This window comes from Poecile atricapillus, chromosome 1, assembly GCF_030490865.1.
Source record: "Poecile atricapillus isolate bPoeAtr1 chromosome 1, bPoeAtr1.hap1, whole genome shotgun sequence".
NCBI lineage: Eukaryota > Metazoa > Chordata > Aves > Passeriformes > Paridae > Poecile > Poecile atricapillus.
In genome coordinates, this window is record NC_081249.1 from 136,206,713 (window position 1) to 136,231,907 (window position 25,195).

At 46.9% G+C, this 25,195-nt stretch overlaps 2 protein-coding genes across 8 annotated transcripts in view; both read right to left on the bottom strand.

The window, feature by feature from the left end:
- The window catches only part of CD151 (CD151 molecule (Raph blood group)), a 32,452-nt gene extending 12,807 nt beyond the window's left edge, over positions 1–19,645 (bottom strand). The window contains exons 1-4 of one of the 4 annotated variants that reach the window (XM_058852173.1): positions 19,547–19,644; positions 18,830–18,948; positions 6,085–6,205; positions 690–793 (exon numbers count right to left, since the gene is read on the bottom strand). In XM_058852173.1, coding sequence (XP_058708156.1) covers positions 690–773 — 84 coding nt within the window. In that variant the 5' untranslated portion in view covers positions 774–793; positions 6,085–6,205; positions 18,830–18,948; positions 19,547–19,644. Of the gene's footprint in view, positions 1–689; positions 794–6,084; positions 6,206–18,829; positions 19,040–19,546 lie in introns of all 4 variants that reach the window. The other 3 variants (XM_058852155.1, XM_058852164.1, XM_058852183.1) reach the window with 3 other exon arrangements.
- A 2,922-nt stretch (positions 19,646–22,567) lies between these two features.
- Positions 22,568–25,195, bottom strand: part of CRACR2B (calcium release activated channel regulator 2B) — a 38,454-nt gene continuing 35,826 nt past the window's right edge. For 3 of the 4 annotated variants that reach the window (XM_058829488.1, XM_058829479.1, XM_058829496.1), the window contains exon 18: positions 24,505–24,724. In XM_058829488.1, the coding sequence (XP_058685471.1) occupies positions 24,640–24,724 (85 nt within the window). In that variant the 3' untranslated portion in view covers positions 24,505–24,639. Of the gene's footprint in view, positions 24,725–25,195 lie in introns of all 4 variants that reach the window. The other variant, XM_058829504.1, reaches the window with a different exon arrangement.

The following is a 25,195-nucleotide window of genomic DNA, read 5'->3' on the forward strand; positions in this document are numbered from 1 at the left end:
TCCAGACCAGCTGCACTGTGACACTACTGCAACATCAAATCTGTATGACCAGCCTGGCTGGCTAAACTCTAACCCTTGTAGCAAGTGAACACAGAGAACCCAAACACATCCCTACCAGCCCCCTCTCTCCTTGTAAGCCTTCAGTTTCCAGAGGGTTTTAGGCAGCTTCTGGTAAATTCAGATAGTTTTCCTTAAAGGTCTGACCTGGACACTCCATTGCTCTGTCCCATGCACCAAAGTAAAGCACAATCTTTTGTCATCAGTAACTTTCCTGGTGGAAAGTATGACTCTAAGAAGTTCTGAAGTGAATCAGCTGCAAGAAGGTGTGTGTCATCAGCCAGCACTCCCCCTGCCATTCTGAGAAGAGGAATGGCAAGACAGTGGAACGCTCAGACTCCTGGAAAAAGTACACCAGGTGAAAAATCAAGGCTTATTTTCAGGCTTCTGGTAATTTTCTGTATTTGGTAACATGACCTAGAAACAGCCACATGCTACAGTATCATACCAAAACTTCTGCAGCCTGGGCACCCAAGCCTGAGGGGTTGACATTTCACCCAACAGGGCAAAGGCTGTGTCCTGCTGATGTCAGCACTTCTTCCCAAAGATGTCATCATGCCCAAGATTTCTGCACGTGACACCAAAACTGCAGTGCCATCTCATTGCCTCTGACACAGACTGAGTTTTCTTACCCAGAAAAAGAAGTTGAAGATGAAGAGAAGGTACTTCAGACAGATGGTCCCACATGTTTCCTTCTTTTCTGTATATTCACGCATCTTTCAGGTTCACCAAGTTCCTAAAAAAAAAAAAACAAAACCAGAAAAGTTTGAGTGAGTCAGTCATCACACCACTTCTCCCAGAAGACCAGCATTACTACTCTCCTCCTACAAAATCTAACACTTGCAATCTTTTGCTGAAGTAAGACAGTGAACAAGCCATTCAGATGACTTCAGGGACACAGGACAGTGGTTGCTCAGATAAGGAGTTCTTATATCCATTTGGTGACTTACACACAAGATCTTGCACAATCCCTGGCCAGTTCTCCAGAAAATCCCAGTCTGGCTCCTGACTACAGCCTGTAGCTGCTGTTCTGAAGGCGGTAACAGAAACCTTGGTCACTGATATTTATGGAATAATCTGTCTCCAAAGAATATTATTTTCTCACTGGCATTAGTTACAAGTGCCTTAAATAGATCCTTCTCTAAGTTTGGGCTATTTTTGATCTTTAAAACTGTAACTGGGAACACACTTGTTATACATTCAGATGTCCTATCCTTTTTGAACCCCAGCAGTCCGTTGGAGTAATTAATTCTCTTCTTCACTGCTTACTTTCCATGACCCTTCTCACTGGCTAGCTGTTTCCCAAGGCACTAAGAGACTGTCCCAGCTACTAAGAGGAAGAAACACAACCCTTGGCTTCAGATGATCTGACAGCATAAAATGCCCCTGCAGATATGTAAGGAATGGGGTTTTGTTGTGAGTCAGTCCCAGTGCAGTGTTACAGATTTTCTACACCCTGGAGCACTTTTCTCAGAAGTGGGTCTGCAGCAAGCACAGCTCCACATGACTTCACTGCCTGCAAAGTCTGAACCCCTCAAAAAAATATTCTCACCACTGCCTGACCAGGCAGACAGGACAAAAGCACAGAGTATCGCTGCCAGCATCACCTGTGTGAGGCAGGATCCAGAAGCAACCATATCCTCACCACTTGCACAATTAAAAAATCATCCCTTTCTTCCCACACTAGCCAGCAAGGAATGATGCAAGCATTGTTCACCGATGTCAGAGTGCAGTGTTTTCCTAACCCAGCACTTTCCCTGGAAGCAGGCAGGCAAACAGCCTCTACATATTTCCAGAGGCATGGAGTTCACACTTAGTTAAATTACAAAATTTCACACAAAGTGATGCAAGCTCTCTCCAGGGACCCACTGCAGCTGCACCCAGCCATGCAGTACAGACTCATCTACCTTGGCAAAACACCTGACAGCAAAGAGAGAAGCAGGTACACACAGCCAGGCTGCACATCAGATGACTATCAGCATTATCTTTGCCACCACACTTCTAATGTCTGGCTTTAGAGTCAGATGAATCAAGGCTGGGAACAGCAGTTGCCCATTCTGCAGCATAATTGTGTTTTATTTGCAGGAAACTACTTCCTTGTGTTTTGTGCCAGCACACTCATAAACCCCAGCCAGGCCCATGCTTTAGAAACTAACAAATGAAACTAACAAGGAAAGCGAGAGTGTGAACATGCCAACAGTCCTACCCATGCCCATCCCTGTCACTATTTCACAAGAAAACATTTTTCTCCAGAATAACATCTGGCAGCTGTAGTTGGCAGCAGAATGCTGCTTCATTGGCAAAGGAAGCAGCTCTTAGATGGTGGCACAGATCAAGAACAACTCTTCAGAGTTATCTGCAGAAGAGATCAGAACCTCCAGCAATGCTCAGATAATTACCACATTGCAGCACAAAAGGGCCCCGGGCTTTGGGAAGGAATGGATGCTGCAGGTACTGTATGCACTGACCAGGCCTGCAAATTCTCCATGAGAAGATGCCCCAAGAACACAAAATTCAGGAAGGTGACAGATTTACAGTTCCCAGAGGCTTCATTAAGCCACAGAACAAGAATGGCAGCAGCAAGGCAGCCACACAACTCAGAACAGGTACTTCAGCCCAGATCTGAGAGATGTCTTCCAGGAATAGGTCTTTTGCCCACCCCTTCTAATATCAGGGCTGTATGTGAGGAACATGCATTGCAGACTTGCAGAGACTGACCAGGGGATGATAACCATGCTTTCTGTCCTTAGGCTCCTTGGCCCAGCTTCCCTCTTGTTCCTGAGGATTTTAGGAACCAACCAACCAACCTATCTTCCTTCCTCCCTCCCTCCCCGTACATATCGCCACAGAGCAGATGCTGGCCCTAATACAGAATACTAACTTGTCCCTCCTTCTTATCCAGGAGCTCAGAAATCCCAGTCACAGCACCATCTTGTGCAGGGTGAGGACCGGGCAAATGCCCACCTGAGACTGCACTTGCATCAGGTGACAGACAGTCTGAAATCCCCCTCAAGACTGCAGGTCCTGCTCCACCCAGCACTGGGTCCAGGCCTTTCAGGCAGCCTGGCTTCACTGCTGGCAGGAGAGGATATGCCTGTTTCCAGAAAGCTGGCAGGGAACAGCTGCAGGTTTATAAAGCAGGGTGAATCACCAGGGATGGCAGACCATGAATCAGAAAGCAATCAGGGCTGTCTCCTGTTTGATCTATCCCTCCTAGCCAGGAGCAGAGCTGATGGCACTGGCTGCCTCTGCATGCTTAATGACTCACCCAGTCAACTATTCAGGGAAAGGCAGCTCTCTAGGCCCTCTTTTTGGAAATTGTGTTTGTGCTCCTTGACTCACACGGGGTGATCTGCTGTCTCCCATCACCTGCAAAGACAGGGTCAAGCTTCATGGAGCTATCCTGCTCTTCAGGGAAAGCAAGTGAGGGCCAGAGACTAGAGTGAAATGCTTTTCCCAAGAAACCCTGGCAATGGGAGGGGGGGAAACTACAATCTGCTTCCCAGGATTAGGGTCACTTCAGGCTCTGAGCCTCATGGATCCAAAAAGCACAGAGGTGTTGATCAGTGTCACAGCACCAGGATGAATATGGGGATCTCATCCTGAATTCACTGACATAACCAAGGTCTCTTGCCTTCAGCCATCCTTATAGCAAACCCTCTGAACTGATATGAATCACTCCTGAAACCGGACAAGAAGCAGCAACAGTAATTAACACACATAATTCTGCTCTATTTTAAACACTGAAGCAAAAACCTGTTCTGAATCATTATCAATAATTACAAATGAGCTCTCTGATGAACAGGAAATGGCAAGCTCTGCCAAAGGGGTATATTTACAAATACATAAAAACATATTAATTAAACATGAGCTTCATAATGGGAAGTACTTTGCTAACTGAAAAAGTGGTTAGAAGACTAAAAGTACTTCCATAATGAAATTTCCTTGGTCCAGTCCAACAGACAGTAGCTTCATCAGCAAGTTAAATTTCAGCAAGCAATCAAGGAATACAGGCTGTGAAATTTAGTCACACAATGGAAAGAAGTATTTTTATGGAAGTCACAAGAATCAACAAGAGGTTCCTACCATGGCCATACACACTGCAACAGAAATGACAGAGAAATAATTTCCCAGGGAAAACAAAATGCATTAAGCCAAGAGGAATAAACAAGAGACAGAACCTGTAGATGAAAGGGAGGGGCCATAGTTTGAAGATCAATTCAAGAAACTGGGAGTTGAAGAGCTTGAATCCAGCTTTCTACTCTGATGCAGAGTTTGTGCATAGACTTGGGGCAAGTCCCTCAGTTTGACCCTTGCCTCTGTCTTCCTCCTCAGTGCAAGACCCTCATCTTTCTCTAAACCCAGTGATTTTATGAGGATCTGCACTGAGAAACTCTGCTGATGGAGGAATGCCAGCTGAGAGGCATGACAGGCTCCAGGTGACTGGCAAACTGGCAAAAGCCCGACAGCAACACCATTTCATGGACTCAAAAGTGCTTTTGCCAGCAAAGACTATTTCAGCCAGTGAACTGGAATGACCTCTTTTATGATTAGTAAAATACATACTTATAATGAGAGGAATGCCTGGTAAAGCAACTTTGGCAATAATTTATGAGGCTTGCTGGTTCAAATACATCAGAGATTGAGAGATACTAATAATGAAGTATACAAGTAACAGTGAATAGCAGTGGAATAACAGTGAAGCAAGGAGGGACCTATGCTAACATCTCAAAAAGATAAAAAAGATGAAGAGTGAGCTCATCCTGCCCTGTGTGACTGCAAGCCACAACCTCCTAGGACGGTAAGAATATACAGTGCATGACTGCCAGGCAAGACTGGGATTACATCAAACATGAAACCATTCCATGGTCTGCTTTTCTTGGGCTCTCATCCTACTGTGACTGAACCCTTAAGACAAACTGCACCACAAGAACCCACCAGAAGCTGAGCAGTATGGCTCCAGTTCTGTGTGCTGAGCATCTGGGAACACAAGCACTGCACAGACAACTGAGAAAATTTCAATGGCAGGACTTGCTCTGTGTTTTCCACACCACACCACTGTATTTTTCTTTGCAGACCCAAAGACACACATAGGCATGGGCACACAGCCCAGCACAGAAAGCATACGACATGCACACACACAGTCCTGCTGGATAGACATTCATTTAGTCATCCCAGACACTGCTTGGCATATTTGCCTCAACTTGCACAGTAACAGCACTTAATTAAACAGCAAAGAAAGCCAGGCCTGCAGGCTTTTTCTGCATAACCTGCCCTAAAGCAGCATCTGACAGATGGGGAAGAAACAATACCAAAGCAAAAGAACAGCTCCCAGGCCATTAAAAGCATCATTATTTAAAAGTATTGATTTTTGAGTGATAGCAAGCAAATTGGTATCCAACATATCAGCGACAACTATTCCACAGATAACTCATACACCACAACTTAAAGAACTTCTAACATCTTTTCCAAAGCACACAAGAAAGACTTGCTGCAGGAAATCCCACAGCACCTATGCTGTAACAAAAGTGCAATCGCTGGGCACACTGCTGGCCTGGAGGGAAATGATCCACTGGAGACTAGGCACACTACTGGCCTGCAGGGAAATGCTCCACTGGAGACTATCTGAGCTGGGCCAGATAACCCTGGCAGCCATCAGTAAACAAAGGAGATGTCCTTCCCTTGGTATGTGCAGTTCAGGTGTGGGCCAGTAACTTTAATCTTCAGCAAACTCACTGACATTCTTCATCAAGGCTAAACTCCAGCCTTTGAAAGCACGACCTCTCTTGAGTTCCCTCTCTGTAAGATGAAAACATAACCACTGACACTTTACCTATCCCACTGAACATCCTCAGAAAGGGCCTCCAGCTGCTTATCGCCTGCCAGAAAGCAGCTAAAAGTAATTTGAGCAAAGCCTTCCCAGGAGAGGAATTCTAAAGCTTGCAAGTAAAGAGCTCAAATTCACACTGTGTGCCATTATCCACCCCAAATTGATAGCCAACATGGATCAGCAGTCTTGACACTGACCTTTCACCACCAAAGCAGGTGACAGCACCAGTGAAAATGTTCAGTCCTCTTCAAAGGCTTTTTTCCACCCCCTCTCTTCTTGCTGGCTCTAGTCTGCTGCTGGATTTAGGAAAGCAAAAAGCTGAAAGAAAAAAGAAGAGAGATGCAGAGAATCATGAACTATGCCAAAGACTATTCTGAAATCAATATATGATTATATGCTTTGCCATCAAATTCTTTAAGTAGAGAGCACATGATTTCAGAATACACCTTGTGAATGCGTTTGATTAAACTGCAAAGCGTGCACTGGATAACAGGAAAGAGCTAAACAGCAGCAGTGGGAACCATGAACATCTGCTGGTAGAAAGCTGTCAGCACAGGTTTATATTTACTGCTGAATCCTGTAAATGCTGCTATCAATTCTGTCAAGGCTGAGTACACAAAATGACAGTTCATTCTGGTGCAAAAGGCCTGAAAGCAACTCCATGAGAAAGCTCAGGAAGATCCTTCTGTGCAGTACAAAGCCCTTCTTGGTGTTAATGCCTTGAAGTGAACAAGTTTTCAACCTGGTCATGGGCAAGCCCACCCTCTCTCCTTCCTCAGCTCTCCCTTCTGATGAAGCCATGTAGCCACAGTCCAGTCACGGGATTCATCCCACCAAGATTCAGTCACAGCAAGTAGGTTGTGGCTTTCTAGCAGCACAGTGGCTTCCAGCTCCTCCTGTTTGTCACCCACACTGAGTGTACCAGTGCAGAGACACTTCACCTGGGCTGTCAGCCATGTCATCTTTTTAGAGCTATCCTCCAGTGTACCCAGCACATGGCAGAGCAACAGGCTGAGGGCCCTTGCTAGCACTCCATCCCTCTAACCTTGGCCTGTCATTTCTGTGGGGGCAGCTAGGCTGCATAAAGCTGCTGTACTGGAAATGGCCACTAGCATCTCCTGCTTTTCTAAGGTAGAGAGAGGGTCCCAAACTTTTTGCAATCACTTGTACTGTCACAACTTCACCCATCTCACCTTCATCCTACAGCAGGCAGGTCTGAATCTCCCTGAAATGTTTCCACTGGGACTGCAGGCAGCAGGATGGAAGGGGAAGAGAATAACAAGTCTTCCTCCTTAGTCTGTTTGGATACTGAATTAATGATCCTTTGATCTACATCATGTCACCAACTTACTTCACAAAGTAAGCCTAAGGCTTAAGCTCCTATCTATTGCCCATACAGAGATATGGAAGCAGTAATACTTCCTGACCTGTCTGGAGCATTTGAAAACCACCTGGGAAGAGGAAAAAAGGTACTTTTTTATTAGCAGATGAAATTTAACAATTCCTAGCCATTTAAACTTTCTATTATGTTCAAGTAGGGTGTTCCTGCAGGCCTTTACCTAGCACAGTATGGATGACACATCTTCATTTATAACCAGCTTAGATCACCCCTGCTTCCATTCCCTATGAAAAATGATGCCAGTAAGAGCCAGAAACTTGTTGATTCACATTACTACACAGCCTCTAGACCACAAAAACACCTCTTCAGAGAAACAAGTGAAAATTTTGTTTCTTTTGCCACTGGAAAGCAGGTCAAACAAAGCTCTTGGGTTCGTTAATTAAAGGTCAGATAAAGGAACTTCCTGAGGAACTAGGGAGAGAAAAAAAGGCACAGTCACCTATAAGGCAAGAAATAGTTCTTAAGAATCCTCCTGAGGCTGGGCCCAAACTCTCCAAGACCAGCCCTACTGCCCTGTCCTTTATTCATCTGCTTCATGCAGCTCTCACACTCCTTGCTTTTCAGAGGGGAAAGCTGACCCAGGACACAAAGCTCAATGCTTTGCTTTCCATCTCAGCATGCTGAAACGTGCTGCAAAGTCCAAGTACTTGTGCCTAGGGCTGGGGAGAATGCAAAACATAAGTCAGACATCCACCAAGGAGGAAAAGCTCCTTCTAAGGAACTCTCATTTAAATTTGGGGGGGAAGGGGTGGCAGGCACACAGAACAGATTTTGGTCAAAACCCCTCCTCCTTGACATCTTTGGCAGGCCCTGCTTGACCCTGCCTCTTGACCGGGAGAGCACTTTTCCAAAGAACCGAGGCAGGGTAAGTTCCCATTCTGGGGGTCTGGGAGGATCTCCTATCAACACTGTGTCTAGGCAACATCTCCACGGGCACAGGACAGCCCTGCTGTCATCCCTCAGGATGCTTGCCAAATCCCTCCTTTCTTCTGCCCTGGCTCAAGCTGCTGTGTTTTGAATGGACCCCTCAAGAGTGATGTAGCCCCCAAACTCCTGCTAATTTTGATGAAAGCCAGGTATCCAGAGAGAAGCTGCATGCCTAATACAGCTGAGCAGTCACCTGCTCTTTGAGACAAGAGCTGTCTCTCCACAGAAGAGCATTTAGCCCTTTCACTCATATTTTCAAGACTGTTTACTCCTCAGGGGAGGGACTTACTGAAGCATAAATAACAATAACCATAAATTTCAAACTCAGCAAGGATTTACATGTTCAGCACCACCCACATACCTGCAAATTAAGTGTTTTATGAGGGGGTTAGCCAAACTGGGTGAGGCAATGTCTGGCTGCAGGATCCTTGAGAATAACAAGGACTTTGGCATAAAACCAATTTTACAACCATTAAAAAAAGAAAGCATAAGAGAGAAAGATAAGAGTGATCGAGCGTGCCTGGGACTGTGTGTCTGTACCCTAGCACGGTCTTACTACAAAGCAAACAAAAAGCCCTTCTCTGACAAAACATTCAGTCAGCCACAACCTGAGAGCAGAAAGCCCAAGTGTCCTGCTCCCAGAAGTGGGTAAGCAGGGAAACAAGCAGCCCCTCCAAGCACCTCGTCCCCATCAGGAGCCAGAAGGCAGGCAGAGACCAGCACCCACTGTGTGACCAAGGGAAACTCCTTCTGCGTCAAACAACATCCTCTTGTATCCCATAAGGCTCCTTTATCCTGAAGGATCCCAAAGCACTTTACGCTATTTATACACAGGAACCACTTCACTAGTCATTGAACTGAGGAGAGGAACAATAACCCTCTCTTTTCTCTCACTGGAAGCAGCAGAAATCAGTGCCTGGCTGTGTTTGCAGAGAGCTATTGCAATGAGGGTTTGACACAAGGAGCAATAGTTCAGAAAGTTCAGGGTCAACCAATAGACAAGGCAAACTCTTCACTGCAGCCTACTATTGGTATTTTAAATTATATTTTCCCAACTCTGCTCATGGGCATTGTGAGGTTCTTTTTGTTTGGGGTTTTCTTTTCCTTTTTTTTTTTTTTTTTAAGTCGGGCATTGTCTGCACTGGAGAATTTACCAGCAGCATTAAACCACAATTCTAAACAAAACATTTTGTGCCGAATCAGCTTTCTGCCTGATCCCTTCCTATTCATTATCCACCTATTCATCCCATTCATTTTGAGCCCAGCGCTCAGAAGCGAAGCCACTGGGCTCTCAGTGTTTTCAGAGAGCTCACAAAACCTTCCTGCCCTGTAGCCATGCCAGTACTAGAACCAAGTCAACAAGCACTAAAAGTCCTGGGAAGATAGACATCCTCCCAGCCTCCACAAAGCCTATTCAGGCAACTCTACACCAATTCAAAGCGCTCTCCAAATAATGTAGCAGTGATAACCATTTTTTCACTGCCTACAAAGAGCTGGGTTTTTACACAGTGGTTTGAGCTGAGGGCAAAGACTAACCAAAGAACACGTGCTGCATTGTAGCTACTACACAGTAGCTCAAAATTTGGCTGCAGTCTCAGTGCAGTTTTGTTCCCTACAAATCTGTACATTGAAAAGGTGCTCAGCTAAAAGCCAGTAGATTTCCTACCTCCCCACACTATCAGGTGCATATCCCATTGACAGCGCAGACTGTCAATTTCACTGCACCAAACTCACAAACAAATCACGGGGCTTAAAATCCCACTGTCAAAAACATATGCGGCAGTTTTTGGAAGAGAGAGCAGGCGATTGGTGTGTCACCACAAGGTACATTTTCAGCCTCTCAATCACACAGTGTTCGATAATCTCACTGGCTGAAACATCCTCTGCCTCCTCAAAGCACCCCAATAAAGAAAAAAGAGAGCAGGTTATAATAGGACCACAGAGAGATTAAGTGCCTTTCCCAGCAGAGAGAAGGGGTGAATTTGCCCTCCTCAACATCCATCCTCCAGCAGCCAAGCTGTCCTCTCTTCTGGAAGGCCAATGCACAACACAAAGCTATAAACCACAAAGTTTTCAAGTTACTTGTTAGCACTGCCTTGCCTGTGCCCAAGACACCTGCAAACAGCACAAAGCAAGAGGTGCACAAAAACCCACACCAGCTTTAGCTTTTGTACAAAACTTGTTTTGAGTGAATTGTTCCCATTCTCACTTTCTGTGGTGCAAACAAGCAAAGCAAATCTCTGGAGTCATCCCACACATCTTTCCCAGGCAGCCTGCCTCAATGTGAACTCCACTAAAATCATATTTTAAAAGCAGTTGACAGGGGATTTGGCAGTGGAAACCAAGGTTAACATTCTTACTGCTTCAGACTTGTTGCTGATTAACTCAGGACTGATGCCAACCATGCCAGAGAAAACCTCTGAGCATGTCAGCAGAGGAGCAGGTACCTGTGGTACCAGGAATGGGGTGATGCAGTTTGCAGTGCTCTGGCACACAGAAAAGGGAACATCATGCAGACACAGAACGGGGCAACAACAGCTCTCACCTCATCACTGCAGCCACAGATGCACAACTTCAGGAGCCTCCCCTTCTATCCAGCATATCCTTATGTGGGAACACTCACACCTGGAAATACCTACTTTGCTAACAACAGTGTCAGGAATGGCCAAGAAATCTCTTCTGACCATCAGTCCTTATATATTCCCAGTAACATTATCTCCGGAGGCATTCTGAAGCAGTCACTGAATGATTTGAGGAGTTATATTCCTCTCCAGAGCTAAAATCACTTTATTAGAGTCAGATCAAATATCAAGCACAGTCAAGGGCAATTAAATGACAGCTCATTTCCCAGAGCTGTAAGTCGAAGTTCATAGGAGCTGTCTCTCTCCTGTTGCTATAGGAGCAGTGCTGGAAACAATGCTCAATCCACACTGCATAAAGCTGCCTTGAAAAAGATCGTTCTTCTAGTAAAATTAAACAACTCCCAGCCAAAAATAAAACATTTGTCTCCCTTCTGCCCTGCCCTCGTGGAGCACGTTTTAATGACTCCACCAAAACCATTTACGCAGCTGGTTTTGGAGCAGCCTGCAAACTTGACCGGGAGGCACCAGCATGTGAATAAACAATCGGGAGGCACGGGCTGCCTCCAGGCAATTACTTGCTGGCCCTTCACCAAGGCTGGCAGCAGGAGACAAGACACAAAGAAGTCCCTGGCTCCAAAGCAGACACCACTAAGCTCCGAAGAAATCCCCCAGCCCCATGGCAACAAGCGCCTCCCTCAAACACATTGCTCTGCCGGCTGCACGGGGAGCTGGGCTTGCTCTGGTCCTCTCGGCAGCTTCAAGCAAAGGCACAGGCAAAGGGCAGCTCTCCATGAAGGGTACACAGCCACATCAGCACAGCAGCTTTGGCAAGTCTGTCTCAGTGTACGTCCTGGTTTTGGCTGGGATAGTCAGCGCTCTCCCTAGCAGCCGGTGCAGTGCTGCGGTTTGCATTTAGTACGAGAACGATGTTGATAACACACATGTTCTGGCTGTTGCTAAGAAGTGCTTACTCTAGATCAAGGACTTGTCCATTTCCCACGCTCTGCCATTAAGGAGGTGCACAAGCAGGGAAGGAGCATGGCCAGGACAGCTGATCCAAACTGGCTGAAGGGATGTTCCACACCACGGAATGTCAGGCTCAGGATATAAACTGGGGAGAGCTGGCCTGGAGCTGCCGATCACTGCTGGGCGACAGGCTACGGAGCTGTGCAGCACTCGTGTTTCTTCGGGTTTATTCACTCTCCATTTCATTACTACTATCGTTATTATTAAAATTATTACCACTATCATTATATTTTACATTGGTTCAATTGACAAATTGCTCTTATCTCAATCCATTAAGTTTTAACTGTATTATTTTACTGATTCTCCACCCCATCCTAGCAGGGCAGGGGCATGAGGGAGGGGTGGCTGCATGGTACATAATTGCTGGCTGGGGTTAAACCATGACAGTGTAATTGTCCACTTCATTTAGAGCTGGCAAGGAAAAGAAAGTGGGAAAGTGTTCTAACCAGCACAAAACAGCTGGACTTAAAAGGAAGCAGGAAAATGTTGCAGAGATTTCTCCACCAAACCACCCTCCTGTTAACTCAGCACTCTATGAAGAAGCTTCAATAAAGGAAAGAGTAAAATTACTTTGAAATTTAATCCTCCCCACAACCACCCCATCCAGCTTAGAGGTCAATTTTCAAGTCAGGAGGAACCATTATCATCTCATCTGATGTCCTGTTATTTTAAAGGTTAACATTTAAAGGCTAAAAGTAGTCCACTCTATATTCTACACTAGCACATTCTACCCTGGATTAACCCTCAAATACCAAGAAGACTGAAGAACACTTCAGGAGATGAAGAAACCATACTTTGTTCCCTCAGGAGCCTCTAAAAACATAACTGGCACATCCCCAGCATTCAGACTTCTTTGAGCTCAGCAGAAAGCAGCAGAGCACTTTGGTCTCCATCTCTGGGCAGACTCATTATCCATTTTTCAATTCATCCAATGCCATTAGTGAGCAGGAGGGGAAAAGCAGTCCACAGCATGGCTCACTTGTAGATCAAGTATCTCAGTAAGTCCTTAAGTATTAAAAGCAAAATACACCCAAGAGAAAATCTAAAAACAACAGTCAAAAGTTTCTGAAAAAAAACAAGTAACTATCTTCAACACTAAATGCCCACTGTGAAAGTGAGGTCCCTCTAGGATAGACAAGGATAGAGGAACCCAGAAAACAAGACTTATCTCTTACTTTTGAGAATTTAGAAATACTCTAAAATCCATACATCCAATAAAATCCAATCCTGGAAATAACCAGGTCAATTCTAGCACAGAAAATATTCCTCCTATTACTCATCTCAGCCAAAAGAGTGTTCTAGTTCTGACTGCCCAGGGCAGGATAATGGAAGGTGAGAAGACCAGACCTGGCCACACATGCTTATGTTATTAAAAATTATGAGGGTACTGCTGATCCACAGCAGTCATGCCCTCATAAACAGGGAAATCAGCTTACCATTTAAGCCCTTGTAAATGTTGTTGATAAGAATCATATTGATGTAACTACAATAATTTATTTTGGATATTCTCACTGCTGTCATCTCAGTTGTCTTCCCTTTCCCTTCTTTTTTTCTTAAAAGATTGTTAAAATTCCCAATGAAGTAGCAAACAATAAAACCCTTTTTCCTACAAGGGGGTTCTCTTCCACGTGGAGACAGTTGCAGCCAAAATAAAGCTCATGGCACCAGTGAAAGCAGAGGTCTCCCTCTGCAACTGTCTGCTTTTCCCTCCTCCCAGGCTTCTAGCAGCACAGCTGTGAGTCAAGATCCACAGTACCTGAGGGCAAACAGCCCAGTGATGTCAGCAGCCAGGATTCTGCTCCCGGTCTAAGCATAGAGGTTTAAGTTCGCTTTTTTCTTCCTGTCCGGGACACACTGCATACAGCAGAGGTAAGCCCTGGGGAGTGCACAATGGACAGAATAGGCTTTTGTTTGGCTCTCCAGAGCCCGTTCCTGAGGCTGAGCACTGCCTCATTCCTCAAACATGAGCTCACTTGCACTCTTTCTCTACTCAGCAGAAGGAAAAACCCCAGACAACTGGGACTCAAAGGTGCAGAACCAGCCTGACAGTTCTTCCTCCCCAAATACAGGAAGAGATCCTCCCAATAACAAGAAGTATGTCCTTTAAAAAAACCCTCCAAATGGACAAGATACACTGGAGACCACACCAAATGTCTCCTCACCTCCGGCAGACCTCTTGCCTTTAGCCACGTCTCTCAGCAAAGATGGAAGAGGGTTCCACTTAGCAAGGGGGAACCTGCAACCAACCACACGTCAATTCCTCAGCAAGTGGTACTTCCACACAGGACTGGGCTCACCCTTTCTATGCTTCAACAGCCAAAACCACATGTACAAAGCCCACCACTTTCCCATCCACACAGCACTCGACACAGAACCACAAGACTCTTTCCTGCTCCCACGTGTCCTGCTTCTACACGCACTGTTCACCCCTGTGATGGCACACACAGCTCCCTTGGGAGCTCTGTATGGAGCTTACAGTGACCATGGAGAAAAAGAGCCAACCATCCCTGTTCCCAGGGGTGAGATGTGGGATATGAATTCCTCCCTTCTGGATTCCACCAAAGCTAAGAAGAAATACTGACATTCACAAGCTGTGACTCACACCGGCCTTGTCAGGCACTACAAAAGTCCTGCTCACTGGCTGGCATGCCAGAAATGTCAGCATGGCTGCCATCTGCCAGTTGGCTCTGATAGCAGATAAATTTGACCAAAACCATCCTTCCTCCTTATTTTCTTTATTGTTGCAGCATGGTGGACAATGAGGATCAGAGTACTCCCTAAAAGCCAGAGGCATTGTGGCTGCTACTCCAGCAGATAACAGGTCAGCAACGCACTCCAGACAAAACAGAAACCTCTCCCACAGTAATTCCTACCTCAAACTACTCTTGGCCCCAGTTTTAACTGAATTTCATTAGTGAAGGGGCCAATGAATCCATTGTTCATCCTCCAGCTATGCTGGTAAGTCATATGCTTGTACTGAAAGAGCTGCCAAGGACCACTCTCAGTCTGTGTTGAGCTGATTGCACTCCTGTCTGATATGCATCTGTGGAGCTGTATAGCACTGTCCTGGCTGGGACTGGAGAGTCCAGCGATATCCAAATGCAGCCCAGGCTCCAAAACATACCTGCTATTCCACCATGCAATGCCAATAGTGCAAAATAGTTATCATGTGCTTGATCCTTCTCCTGTCCATTTCTTCCCCATAGGAGCGGAAGTGTTCCAGGGTGACATGTTTTCATCTCGTCTATTTGTACACCACAGCAGATCTTTCTCCCACAGCATCTCCAAAAGGTGTTTCTTCCTTTGAACCTATCCCTCTCCTACAGTGGTAAAGACATCTGGGAAACATGCTGCAAATTTCAGCCCAACTCCACTGTTTCTTGAAAGTGTCCATCTTCCACATCACAGCTACAAGAACAGATTTCACCAAGGCACAGGCACTCACCCTTACAAATCCTCCCCTGCCCCAGCTCCCCACTGCTGCTTTCTTTCTTATGAAAGTAAGGAAAACCTGGGTTGAACAAGTCAACTTTGCTCCTTTTGTATTCAGATCTGGCGCCAGACACAGATAAGAAACAAGGGTGAATGCCAAACATTTTATGTCACCAAATTCTGCCTCGGCTTTTCTTTATGAAGCCTCATTACCACCGCCAGGAATAACCTGTGGGTCTGAGCAATATCCTCTCTTGCACCTCTCACACATTTCATTTCCACCTCTCTTAAGAGGCTGTGCCACACCCCACATCCTCCACACTCCCTCTCTGGGATACACTCACCTCAGTAGGTAGGAGAGGCAGCTCCATGGCAGCCTGCAGGGATGCAGGCAATGCAATGCCAATCAAGAGTTGCACAGTGTGTATCTGCTTGGCTGCACCCTGCAGACAGTGTCTGTAGATCAGCACCCAAATGAATTTAAACAGCTGCCAAGGACTCACCCTCAATTGTTGAAGAACAGAATTCTTGATGTCCTTCCTTATCCCACTACATCAATATCCTACCTCCAATAATATCCACCATTACTGGCATCAAAAGCATGCACAAAATACACTCACACACATACATATGTATGTGTAACTCCATGAAAATCCCAGCTGGCATATCATGGGATCAATTCATGCTTGCATCCTTCTAAGGAGCTGGACACACTTTCAGTCCCATGTTGACCTTACTGCAATCCGGCCCTACAGAGCTGCATAGCAGTTTTCCAGCTTGGACTGGGGTCATAACCACCCGACCAGCACAAGAAACTCAGGCTAGAAACATGGACCAAGTTGGTCACACCCAAATGCCCAAAACATACCTCTTACTCAGCCATGAAATTCCAAGAGTGGAAAACAGTCATCACCCTCCTGCTCATTTTGCCAAGAGTTTTATTACTGCCAGCAGCCAGGACACAGGACTTAGTAGGATTCCCTGAATCCATTCCCCAGGATCCCAGGCTGTCGAGATCACAAGCAGAGGAGTCTGGCAGGAGTCTGGCAGGCAGGACAGAAAGGAGCACAGAAGAGAAATGCCCATCACCAGTGCTGCTACTACAGGGCAGATCCCTGCCAAGAGGGCCTGGCAGCCAACAGTTTCTGTGCTGTGGGGAGGGATAGAATGAGGCACTCTGCACAGAACTGACAGAACACCTCATCTCCATTCCACACACCTGCCATTCCTCATTTCTCCCTCCACACCCTGGCTTTAGACACAGGGTACCAGGGAAAAGCACATTTCTCACAGACTGGGAAGATGGTCACCATCCTGGGGAAAAGCTCTGTCAAAATGCACATACAAAAAAGGAGGGGAAAATTGGATGGTTTTACAGTGACACTGTTCATTTCATTTCAGCTTTGCTGCGCCAAAAGAAAAATCACATTCAGGGAGCAAGTGAGACAGAAGGAGACCTGGTCTACACCCTTAGGATCTTGAAGGTTTTTAAACAACCAGGGAGACTTAGACTTCTGTTCCTCAAAGCCAGAGAAGCTCAGATGAGCTGTTACTTCTAGGAGCCCCCTCCCTCAGGCTTTCCATGACCTCAGCTGTCAGTGCACACACTCAGGGAGAGCTGGAGATAACCCAGTGTTGAGCTCAAGAGCAGAAAGTAGAGTTGAGCGTTAGAACATCCTCTCAGGAGGCTTAAGGAATAAGGCTGACGAGGCCACTGGAGATAGTAATGGTAAACTGGGGCATGAAAAAGCACAGCTACCCTTTTTGTTTTTCACAGGCTGTCAATTTTTTTTCTTTCTAAGCTTCTGCCTTAAACCTAAGACACAAGAAGAACAGAGGGACACTATGATTACTTTATAAATGACCAAACTACCTGGACATGCCAGATAGGATGGTCTGCCACAAACAGGTACACATGGTGATAGAGATGTTACACAAACACACGTAAATACACATTCTCCTTCCATCCATAATCAATAGTTCAATGCATTCCTGAGCGAAGAAGCCAAACTATGTAGAAGGAACAAGTGAATTTGCCAGTGGGATGACCTGGCTAGAAGAGACACAGCTCTCTAACCAACCACTTCAGGGCTGTCTTAAGAGCAAGGAAGCTGTTGCCTTCTATGCATGTGTGATGAAAACAGTTCATGTCATGATACAGCTTCCATTTGCTGGGAGTAACAGACCTACTGGAAAGTTCCTAAGGGGAAAGAGAGACCTTCACAGCCACTCCCACCTAGCATTTTTGCTTGCCAAGGGAATACAAGCAGCTTTCTTCCACCCCCTTACTGAAAAATGTATCACACCCAAAGAGAGAAACTTCAGGAGGCTGAACTGAAAGTAGCAAATAAAATCCCTTTAACACATTTGCCTTGAGTTAGGAGAAATATAACTCATTAAACTCTCACAAAATGTACAAGAAGGACTAACCACCTCAGACTCCAGAGTAAAATGAACTGTCACACATGGGACATCATTTCAAGCTGTCAGAAAAGGTGTTTTCTTACTGATCCCTGAAACGAGCATTAAGCAGGGAGTGCCAGGACTTTTACCAGGCAACTGGGGGAGTCATTCTCCTCCACTGCAGAAGCCACAGGATAATGAACACAAGCAACAGCGTGGAATGAAACATGCTCTTTGCAGAAATACAGCATATGACCAGAAGTAAATACAGGCCTGGAACTCAAAGACATCACCAGCAAACTACAGAGCAAGGATGTGATCTGAGGTGAATTACATGGAGGAGCTCAAAAAGCTGCCACCTCCTCCAGCTCGCAGCTCAAGCTTCCAGCAAGGGCATGTGGATGCACAAGTGCTGGCACACCAGAGCGGCTGCAGCAAACCAGAGCCCAGGCCCACCTGCACAAACCAGCGCTGTGCCTTTGACAGGGACCTGTCACCAGACGCATAACATAAAGCATAAGTGATGCTACCCCAGCTTCCAACAATCCAACTCCCCACTGACCAGCTTCCAACAATCCACAGACTGGGAACTGCCTGTCCTAGGCACACAAACTGCTTCAGAGAATAGAAATGCGCTGAAACTTTTGCACTGACTTTTCCAGTTATCGTGAGCTCAGCAACCACTCAGCCAAGTCAGGCACTCTGCTCCCTCCACCAGACAGTCCTTTGGCAGCAGTGACAGACATCCGGCAGCACTGGGATGGATCTCTGCCTGACTGGTGGCACGCTAAGAAGCTCTTCAGCCTCCACAATACCAGCTGGTAAGCCCACCCATCACACCGAAAGCTTCCCTAAGAACCTTGGCAATGGACATGAAGGTCGCAAAGGAAACGTATTTTCTCAAAAGGGACTTCTTTCAAAACTGTTTGAATAAAACTGCTTCTGATGGGTGATGCTATTTCAATCAACCCTTGTTCTAGGAGGCACCACATAAACCCTCAGAGAAAGCCAGGAAGTGCTGTAGGAGGACAAAGGAAGCAAAGCAGTGCAGAATTTAAGGGATGCTATAGACTAGCCTGAAATAAAGATGTGTCATTGCTAAAATTCCACAGGATGCTGCAACAAGTTGATTACAAAAGCTCTCAGAAAAAGTCAGACTTTAAAAAAAATTACCGCAGTTTATGTTCTTCATGAGAGGACAGGAAGAAGAAGCTATTCGTAAAGATTCCTCATGGCAATCAACACCACGGTGCAGCAATAACCCATTGCCATCAGCTCCCCATTTGATGCAGCTTCCAAAAAAAGAAGGGAACAGAACAGAACATCGCCTGGACCGTGTGGTAAACAAGCGCTCGTTCTCTCCCTCCTCCGCCTCCAAGGGTCCTACAAGCCCAGCATAAAGGCCAACTCTTTATTTGTACAACAGGCAAATTCGACTGAACAGAAGGTGAAGGGGGGCAATAATCGTTTCACAAGATTTATGGCAACCTTCAGAACACCTTTACTAATTCCGCGGGCAGTGCAAAGTTTATGACACGACCCGCAACAGGTTAAAACACTTTTCTAATGGGAAAAAAAAAAAACACCAACAAAGCACACACGGGCCAAGCCCCTGCGAAGCTGTGCAATGCCGCGGGGCGCTGGAGGGGAAGCGAAGCAGTGCTGCGGTAGAGCCGGGGTCGGGTGGCCGCGGCCAGCTCCCCACGGGTGCGGGGTGCCGGCAGGGACGGAGGGAGCGCCGGGCCCCGCTGCCGCACACGGGGCCCGGGGCCCGCGCTCTGCCCGGCTCTCCCGTGCTGCCGCCCCGGCCCCTTCCCCGGCCCCGCTCCCCGGGGCCCGCCCGCCTCCCCCCGGCCCGCCGGTGCCGCCATTTCGGGCGCTCCGCCTCACCCTCGGCCGCCGCTCGGCGCCGCCGCACGCCCCGACCTGCCGCGCTGCGCGGGAGGGAGGCAGGCACGGACGGACGGGAGGCACCCTCAGGAGGGCGGGAGGGAGGGAGGGAGGCACGGACGGACGGGAGGCACCCTCAGGAGGGCGGGAGGGAGGGAGGCGCGGCCGGCCCGGCCCACCCCGGCCCGGGCCACCTCCTCCGACACTCGGCCGCTCTCGGCCGGCCTGGCTCGGCCCTGCGGCGCCGTCCGCGGCCCCGGCTCTCGGCTCCTGCGCCTCGCTTTGCCGTTCCCGTTGCCGCAGGCGACACGTTACACCCAACTCCAGCTGGAGCGAATTTTTTCTCTTTTTTTTTTTTTTTTTTTTTTTAAGCGTCAGACCTGCTTGTTAAAAGTGTTCTCCGTGAAACACCCTGTAAATCAAGATCAAGCCGTGACTGGCACATTGCCTCATCCTCCCATTACCTCACTTGAGCCGCAGCCCACACCGCTGTGCTAAGCAGCGGCCCTGTGCGAGGGATGCTCCCAGGAAAAGACACGCGCCCTCTCCACGGCTGAGTGGCCTCACATGGTTTTCCAGGAGTGGGATGAAGAGAGGAGATCTGGGAAGGGAAAGGCCAGTTTAGAGCCTCCTGGGTGCTTGCCTTAACCTCTCCATGTGCCCAACTCCGAAATCAATTCATCCTTCTCAAGGAGTAAGCTCACTTTAGCTCAGAGCTGCTGGAGAGCCAAGTGATCAAATAGAGCCTTGGGGGATCAGCTTGCTTGCACACTGACAGATTTGTTGCAGGGAATACGCGGCAGAACCTGGAATCCACAAGAGACGCTGGCCCCTGCCCAGGTCCTGCCCCTCCTTGGTGGAGCCCTGGGTAGCCGCCACACTGGACCATTGCCTTCTTGCCATGTCTTCGTGCCCAAACAGGAGACCATAATAACCCCCCCTGCCCCGGCAGATTTTGGCCAGCAAATGGGCATGACTGGCCACAAGTTCTTCCTTCTGCTTGGGAGGGCCTGTAGGTAAAGGCGAGATACACCACAGGATGCCCACCTCCCCGTCCTCAGTTTATTGCTGGAGTAATAGATAATTTTCAACTGCAGATACTTGTTTACCTGGAGGAGACTAATTTAACCTGGTCAGGTCTCCTGTGGATTAGTATTTTCAGAAGTAGCACACAGCGACACTTGTGTTTGCAGCATCGTAAATACATATATAAACATGCCCTGCAGGCTGGAGAGGCTGGGGCTGGGTTATTGTAGCCACGCCAAACGAAATTTCTGTGTGACTCATTAACAGCCAGATAAATAATGAGTGCCTGCTAACAAAGCTCTGAACTGCAGGGCCATGGGTCTATTGGCACTGAACAGGAGATTGCCAAGCAGAGCATTTGAAGGTGTATAATGGGCTGTGAGATAAATTTAGAATTGGAGAAGAAGTACTTGGTCGATGTATATATATTTACAGTCTAAGCAACCAACAAGTAAAAAGATCATGAAAACAGAAGGTGGTGACAGAACAGAAAGTAACGTGTGACTGGATGATCCCCATTGCAGGAGCTCATTAATTGTGTGTAAATGGAAACGAGCCCTTGGAGTTCAGACTGCTGGAATAAAGAAGATGGTAGAAAACAACAGCTCAAACCTTTGCAATTCCTGCATTTGTCCTGTGGAAAAGCTTTAAACTTAACACCATGGCTTAATGCTCTCTTTTCAGTCCTGTTTTGGCTTTTCAAAGAGATCCTGTCAGCCTAATCCTCTTATGCTTACCCTTACCATATTGACATGAAACAGACAAGTGAAAGCAAAGCAGAGTGAGGTCTCTTTGCCAGCCTGCAGAGATTTGTGGGACCATGGCTACTTATCAGAGCAGCTGGCTTTTTTGCTTTTGCCCCTACACCTGATTGTGTACACAGGTGCACTGTTGCAGCTGCCAGGATAAGGCTTCCCAGGATGTAAGAGCACTTTCTTGTGATATGATTCCAAAATACCTTATAGATTATGTGCAAAAAGTCACTTGTTCACTAAGAGGCTGGAGCCAATAAGCCCCCAGGCAGTCTTATTTCACAGCCTTCCTCATCTCATGGCCCCCTCAGGATAACCCATTATTTGCATTTATGCTGCAGTTTCCAGCAGTCACTTACAAAAGGTGGCTGCTCCCAGAGCTTCTATTTAGAGACAGAAGAGATTCTGACAAAAAAGGGGGATGTAAGTAAAATGAAAAACTTTTTGGAAGTTCTGGTCTCATTTAGGTCTGGTATCAGACAGGTTTAAAAACTAGCACCATGCCCCTTTAGACTGTCTCTGGGTCTTCCAACAGGACATTTAATTATTGTGCTGAGAGACAACAAAAGACCTTCCAGTAATACACCCCACCCTGCTGCTTACCGTTGTCCAAGCTTAGCCTGCTCAACTTCTGTGCTATTTTGTCACCCTTGAAACAAAAAATCCACCCTTTCCTGCTTACAAAAAATATACGTTACAATGAACTACTTGTGCTATCAGTTTATAGCAGGGGAAATGAGTAATAATTTGTTTGGTCAAAACTGCAGAGTAATTAGTTCTGTAATGTATGAACATCCAGCTAGAGCCATGCCAGGCCACAAGGATTAAAAGCAAACAAATTCCCAACTCTAGTGAAAAGGATGCATGGGACATTAATAAAATAAAGGTTTAGTTCTATGAATACAGGTAACAAGGTAAGAACTCATCCTCTCTGAAAGTACTACACCCCCAGCTGCTGGGGAAGTGTCTCCCCTTTTTCTCCTCCATGCTCTGCCTTCCCTAATCAGCTGCACCTCTGGCTGCTTAAAGGAGGTAAAAAAAGACTGGAATTAATTTCTCCTGAGCTGCCTCCAAGACATGGGCTCCTGGTTAATTCTCTCCCTGTTTGAAAGACCCCCTGTGTGCCACCATGGGGGACGGGCCACTTCCTGAGCAGTGAGAACTGAAGGTCATACTAGGATCAGTGATTGAAGATGGGAGGCTGAAGCTCCTGAAAAAAATCTCTCAACACAACCACTTTTAAGACAGCATTTCTTTATTGCCTGTACTGTTTGCACACTAAGAAAACATACTTGAGGTTGTACATTAAAAGAACCTGATGGTTCTTGCCATTGCAGTATGACAGCACTGATAAAAGTAATACACAGAACTGGTCCGTATTTGTGTGTCAGGCAAATTTCACACTTTTGTCTCGGGTGTACTGTGTAAAGAGTGTGGGAGGTGCATGGTCAGAACACCTTAGCATGGATCACCCCATCCAATCACCACTTCTTGCAAACATGAGCAGTTCCCCTTGCAGTGCTGTAGGTCTGAACTCCAGGCACCACACCAGCTGCCCAGGTTCCCTCAGGGCCTCTTGTAACTTTCTGATTCCCAATTGCTGGAAGGCGTTAGTGCAGTTGGACAGTGGGAGCCACAGCCAGCCAACAGTAAGGACTGAGCAGCAGAATCTTAATACTTTTAGCTCTTCCTTTTACTCAGAAATCCTGTTCTTCCAGAGAAAAACTTCCTCTTTCCTATCAGAAGTAAATGGCACCGGGAGGAATGATGGAAATTCTTTGTAACACTGATAGGCTGTAGGTGACTCAGAGCACTTTTCCTGCACGGGATATTCCCAGGGAAATTTGTGCAATAAACAAACATTCAGAGTAACCACCTCATCCCAAGAGAGGAAAGACCTTGGGCAAGCACAGCCCTTCCCTATGCCACAAGGTTCAGGTCTGCGTCACAGCTGCAGTATCACATCTTGTGCCTAAAATGTCAGTAACATACAGAAACAGCCTCAAAGACAAAAGGGGAAAGGGCACTAACAAAAATCTCACTTATTCCCAAGGCTTTGAGAGCCACTGAGCTGCAAACCAGAAATCTTCGCAGCCCAGAGCTCCATGCTCAGGCACAGTGGCAGCTATGCCAACCAGGAGCACTTTTGGGGACAGTTCCCACCTCTGCCCGTGCTTCTCCTCACCCTGCTTCGCCCCACCCCTTAGTGACAAGAAGTACCCTTCCCAATGGGAACAGATTCAGTCTGGCTCTATCTCAGCCCTTCAGCAATAAAGTGAGGCTGTTGCTCAAGGTCCCTACAAGAGAAAAAGGTACATTTCATACAGGCAGCTGCCTTGTGCTTCCAGCCCAGGTGCATTTAAAAGCACTCTGGTGGGATCGTTCAGGACTGCAGGTAAGGCAGTTTCAAATTGCTGGAGATTCTTCAGGAAAGAATAAGAATGGGAGGAAACAGGCAGCATTCAGCCTTAAAACAGGCTATATATGGCTGCCCTGGTTTGTACAGCACAGCTCCCACAATGGGCTATGAATCAGCAGCACACGCCAGTGCCTGCGGGTCCCAGGGCAACTGCTCTGTGTTCCGTAAACATACACAGGACACTGCTAGGACAGTGAAAAGGTCCATAGGGGTGACAAAGCAATGAAAGCCATTTGGATGACTCATCCTATCAGTTCATACTATAATCACATTATCTATTAACTACAATATTGACAAGTCCAGCCCAATCCTGCAGTAAATCCAGGGCCAGATCCAGGTCTTGCAGAAAGTGGTGGAAGCATTCTCACTCACCAGAGTGGGCTCTCAGCTGAGCACTGCTGCGGCAGAACCGAGAGGAGATGCTTCTCTCCGAGATAGATGGATCACTAACTACTTAGAGCTAGCCCAAATTTAAAATAATTTTACTCTTTTACATGGAAATTCTGTTGAATACAGACCCACTGTGTCCTCTGCTCTCTGCTGCTAGGCCACTTCTTTGCCATAAAGAACATGAACAAGACTGCATCCCTTTAGAGGGAAGCAACCTCTCCAGACAGAAGGCCCAGTCTGTGTTACTAGATAAGACCAGCCGAATTCCCCCAAAGAAGCAGAGGCCTCTAGAGACCAGGGCTGCATGCAGACTTGGGAAGTAGAACAGTGCAGATAATATGCACATTTTGGCCTGATTCATGCCTCAAAATTGACAGACTAGGAAAAGCTGCACCTTCCCCAAGTCTCTAGAGAGCTGGTATCATCAAATTCAGCTTTCTTGAAAGGAACCCCCAGTTTCATGATATAGCATTGGCACATGTCTCTTGCTGACACATCGGTGTGCTTTATGTGCAGCACCCTTTCCTCCTGCTGATATCTTCCAGTTGCAGGGCAGTCTCCCTCTGCCTGTCTTCTTGTGCTGTCAGCAACCTGGAAAGAACAGCACAGATCAAGAACACAACCTGGTTACTGAGATCTTCCCGCCAAGGCATTTGCCTCTTTGCTCTCCACCAGCCATTTAGGATTTGCATTTAGGATTCTAAGTGACAGGCCTAAAGACCCAACTTCTCTGGAAGCTGGGCAAGATAAACCACACACAGAGAATGAGCATGAATTTCCAGGGAACAGGGAAAGAAACTGGACACATACAAGAGGGGGTACCCATGGTTTAGTAATTTGAGCACCAATGTGAGTGGCCTGTGCCTTATTCCCAAGATTCTCATTGATGTCAGAATCCCAGGCTGTTTGCTCCACCTGTCTGAGCCATCTTGATCAGCGGCATGCCAATAAAACATGCTGAAGGCACGTGCTGTGGGAGATGTGGTAGCTGGTAAGTAAATCCTCCCAGTTAATGAACAGTTAAGTCCTGCTGTGGCTTTTACATAGATGATGCAGGAGGAG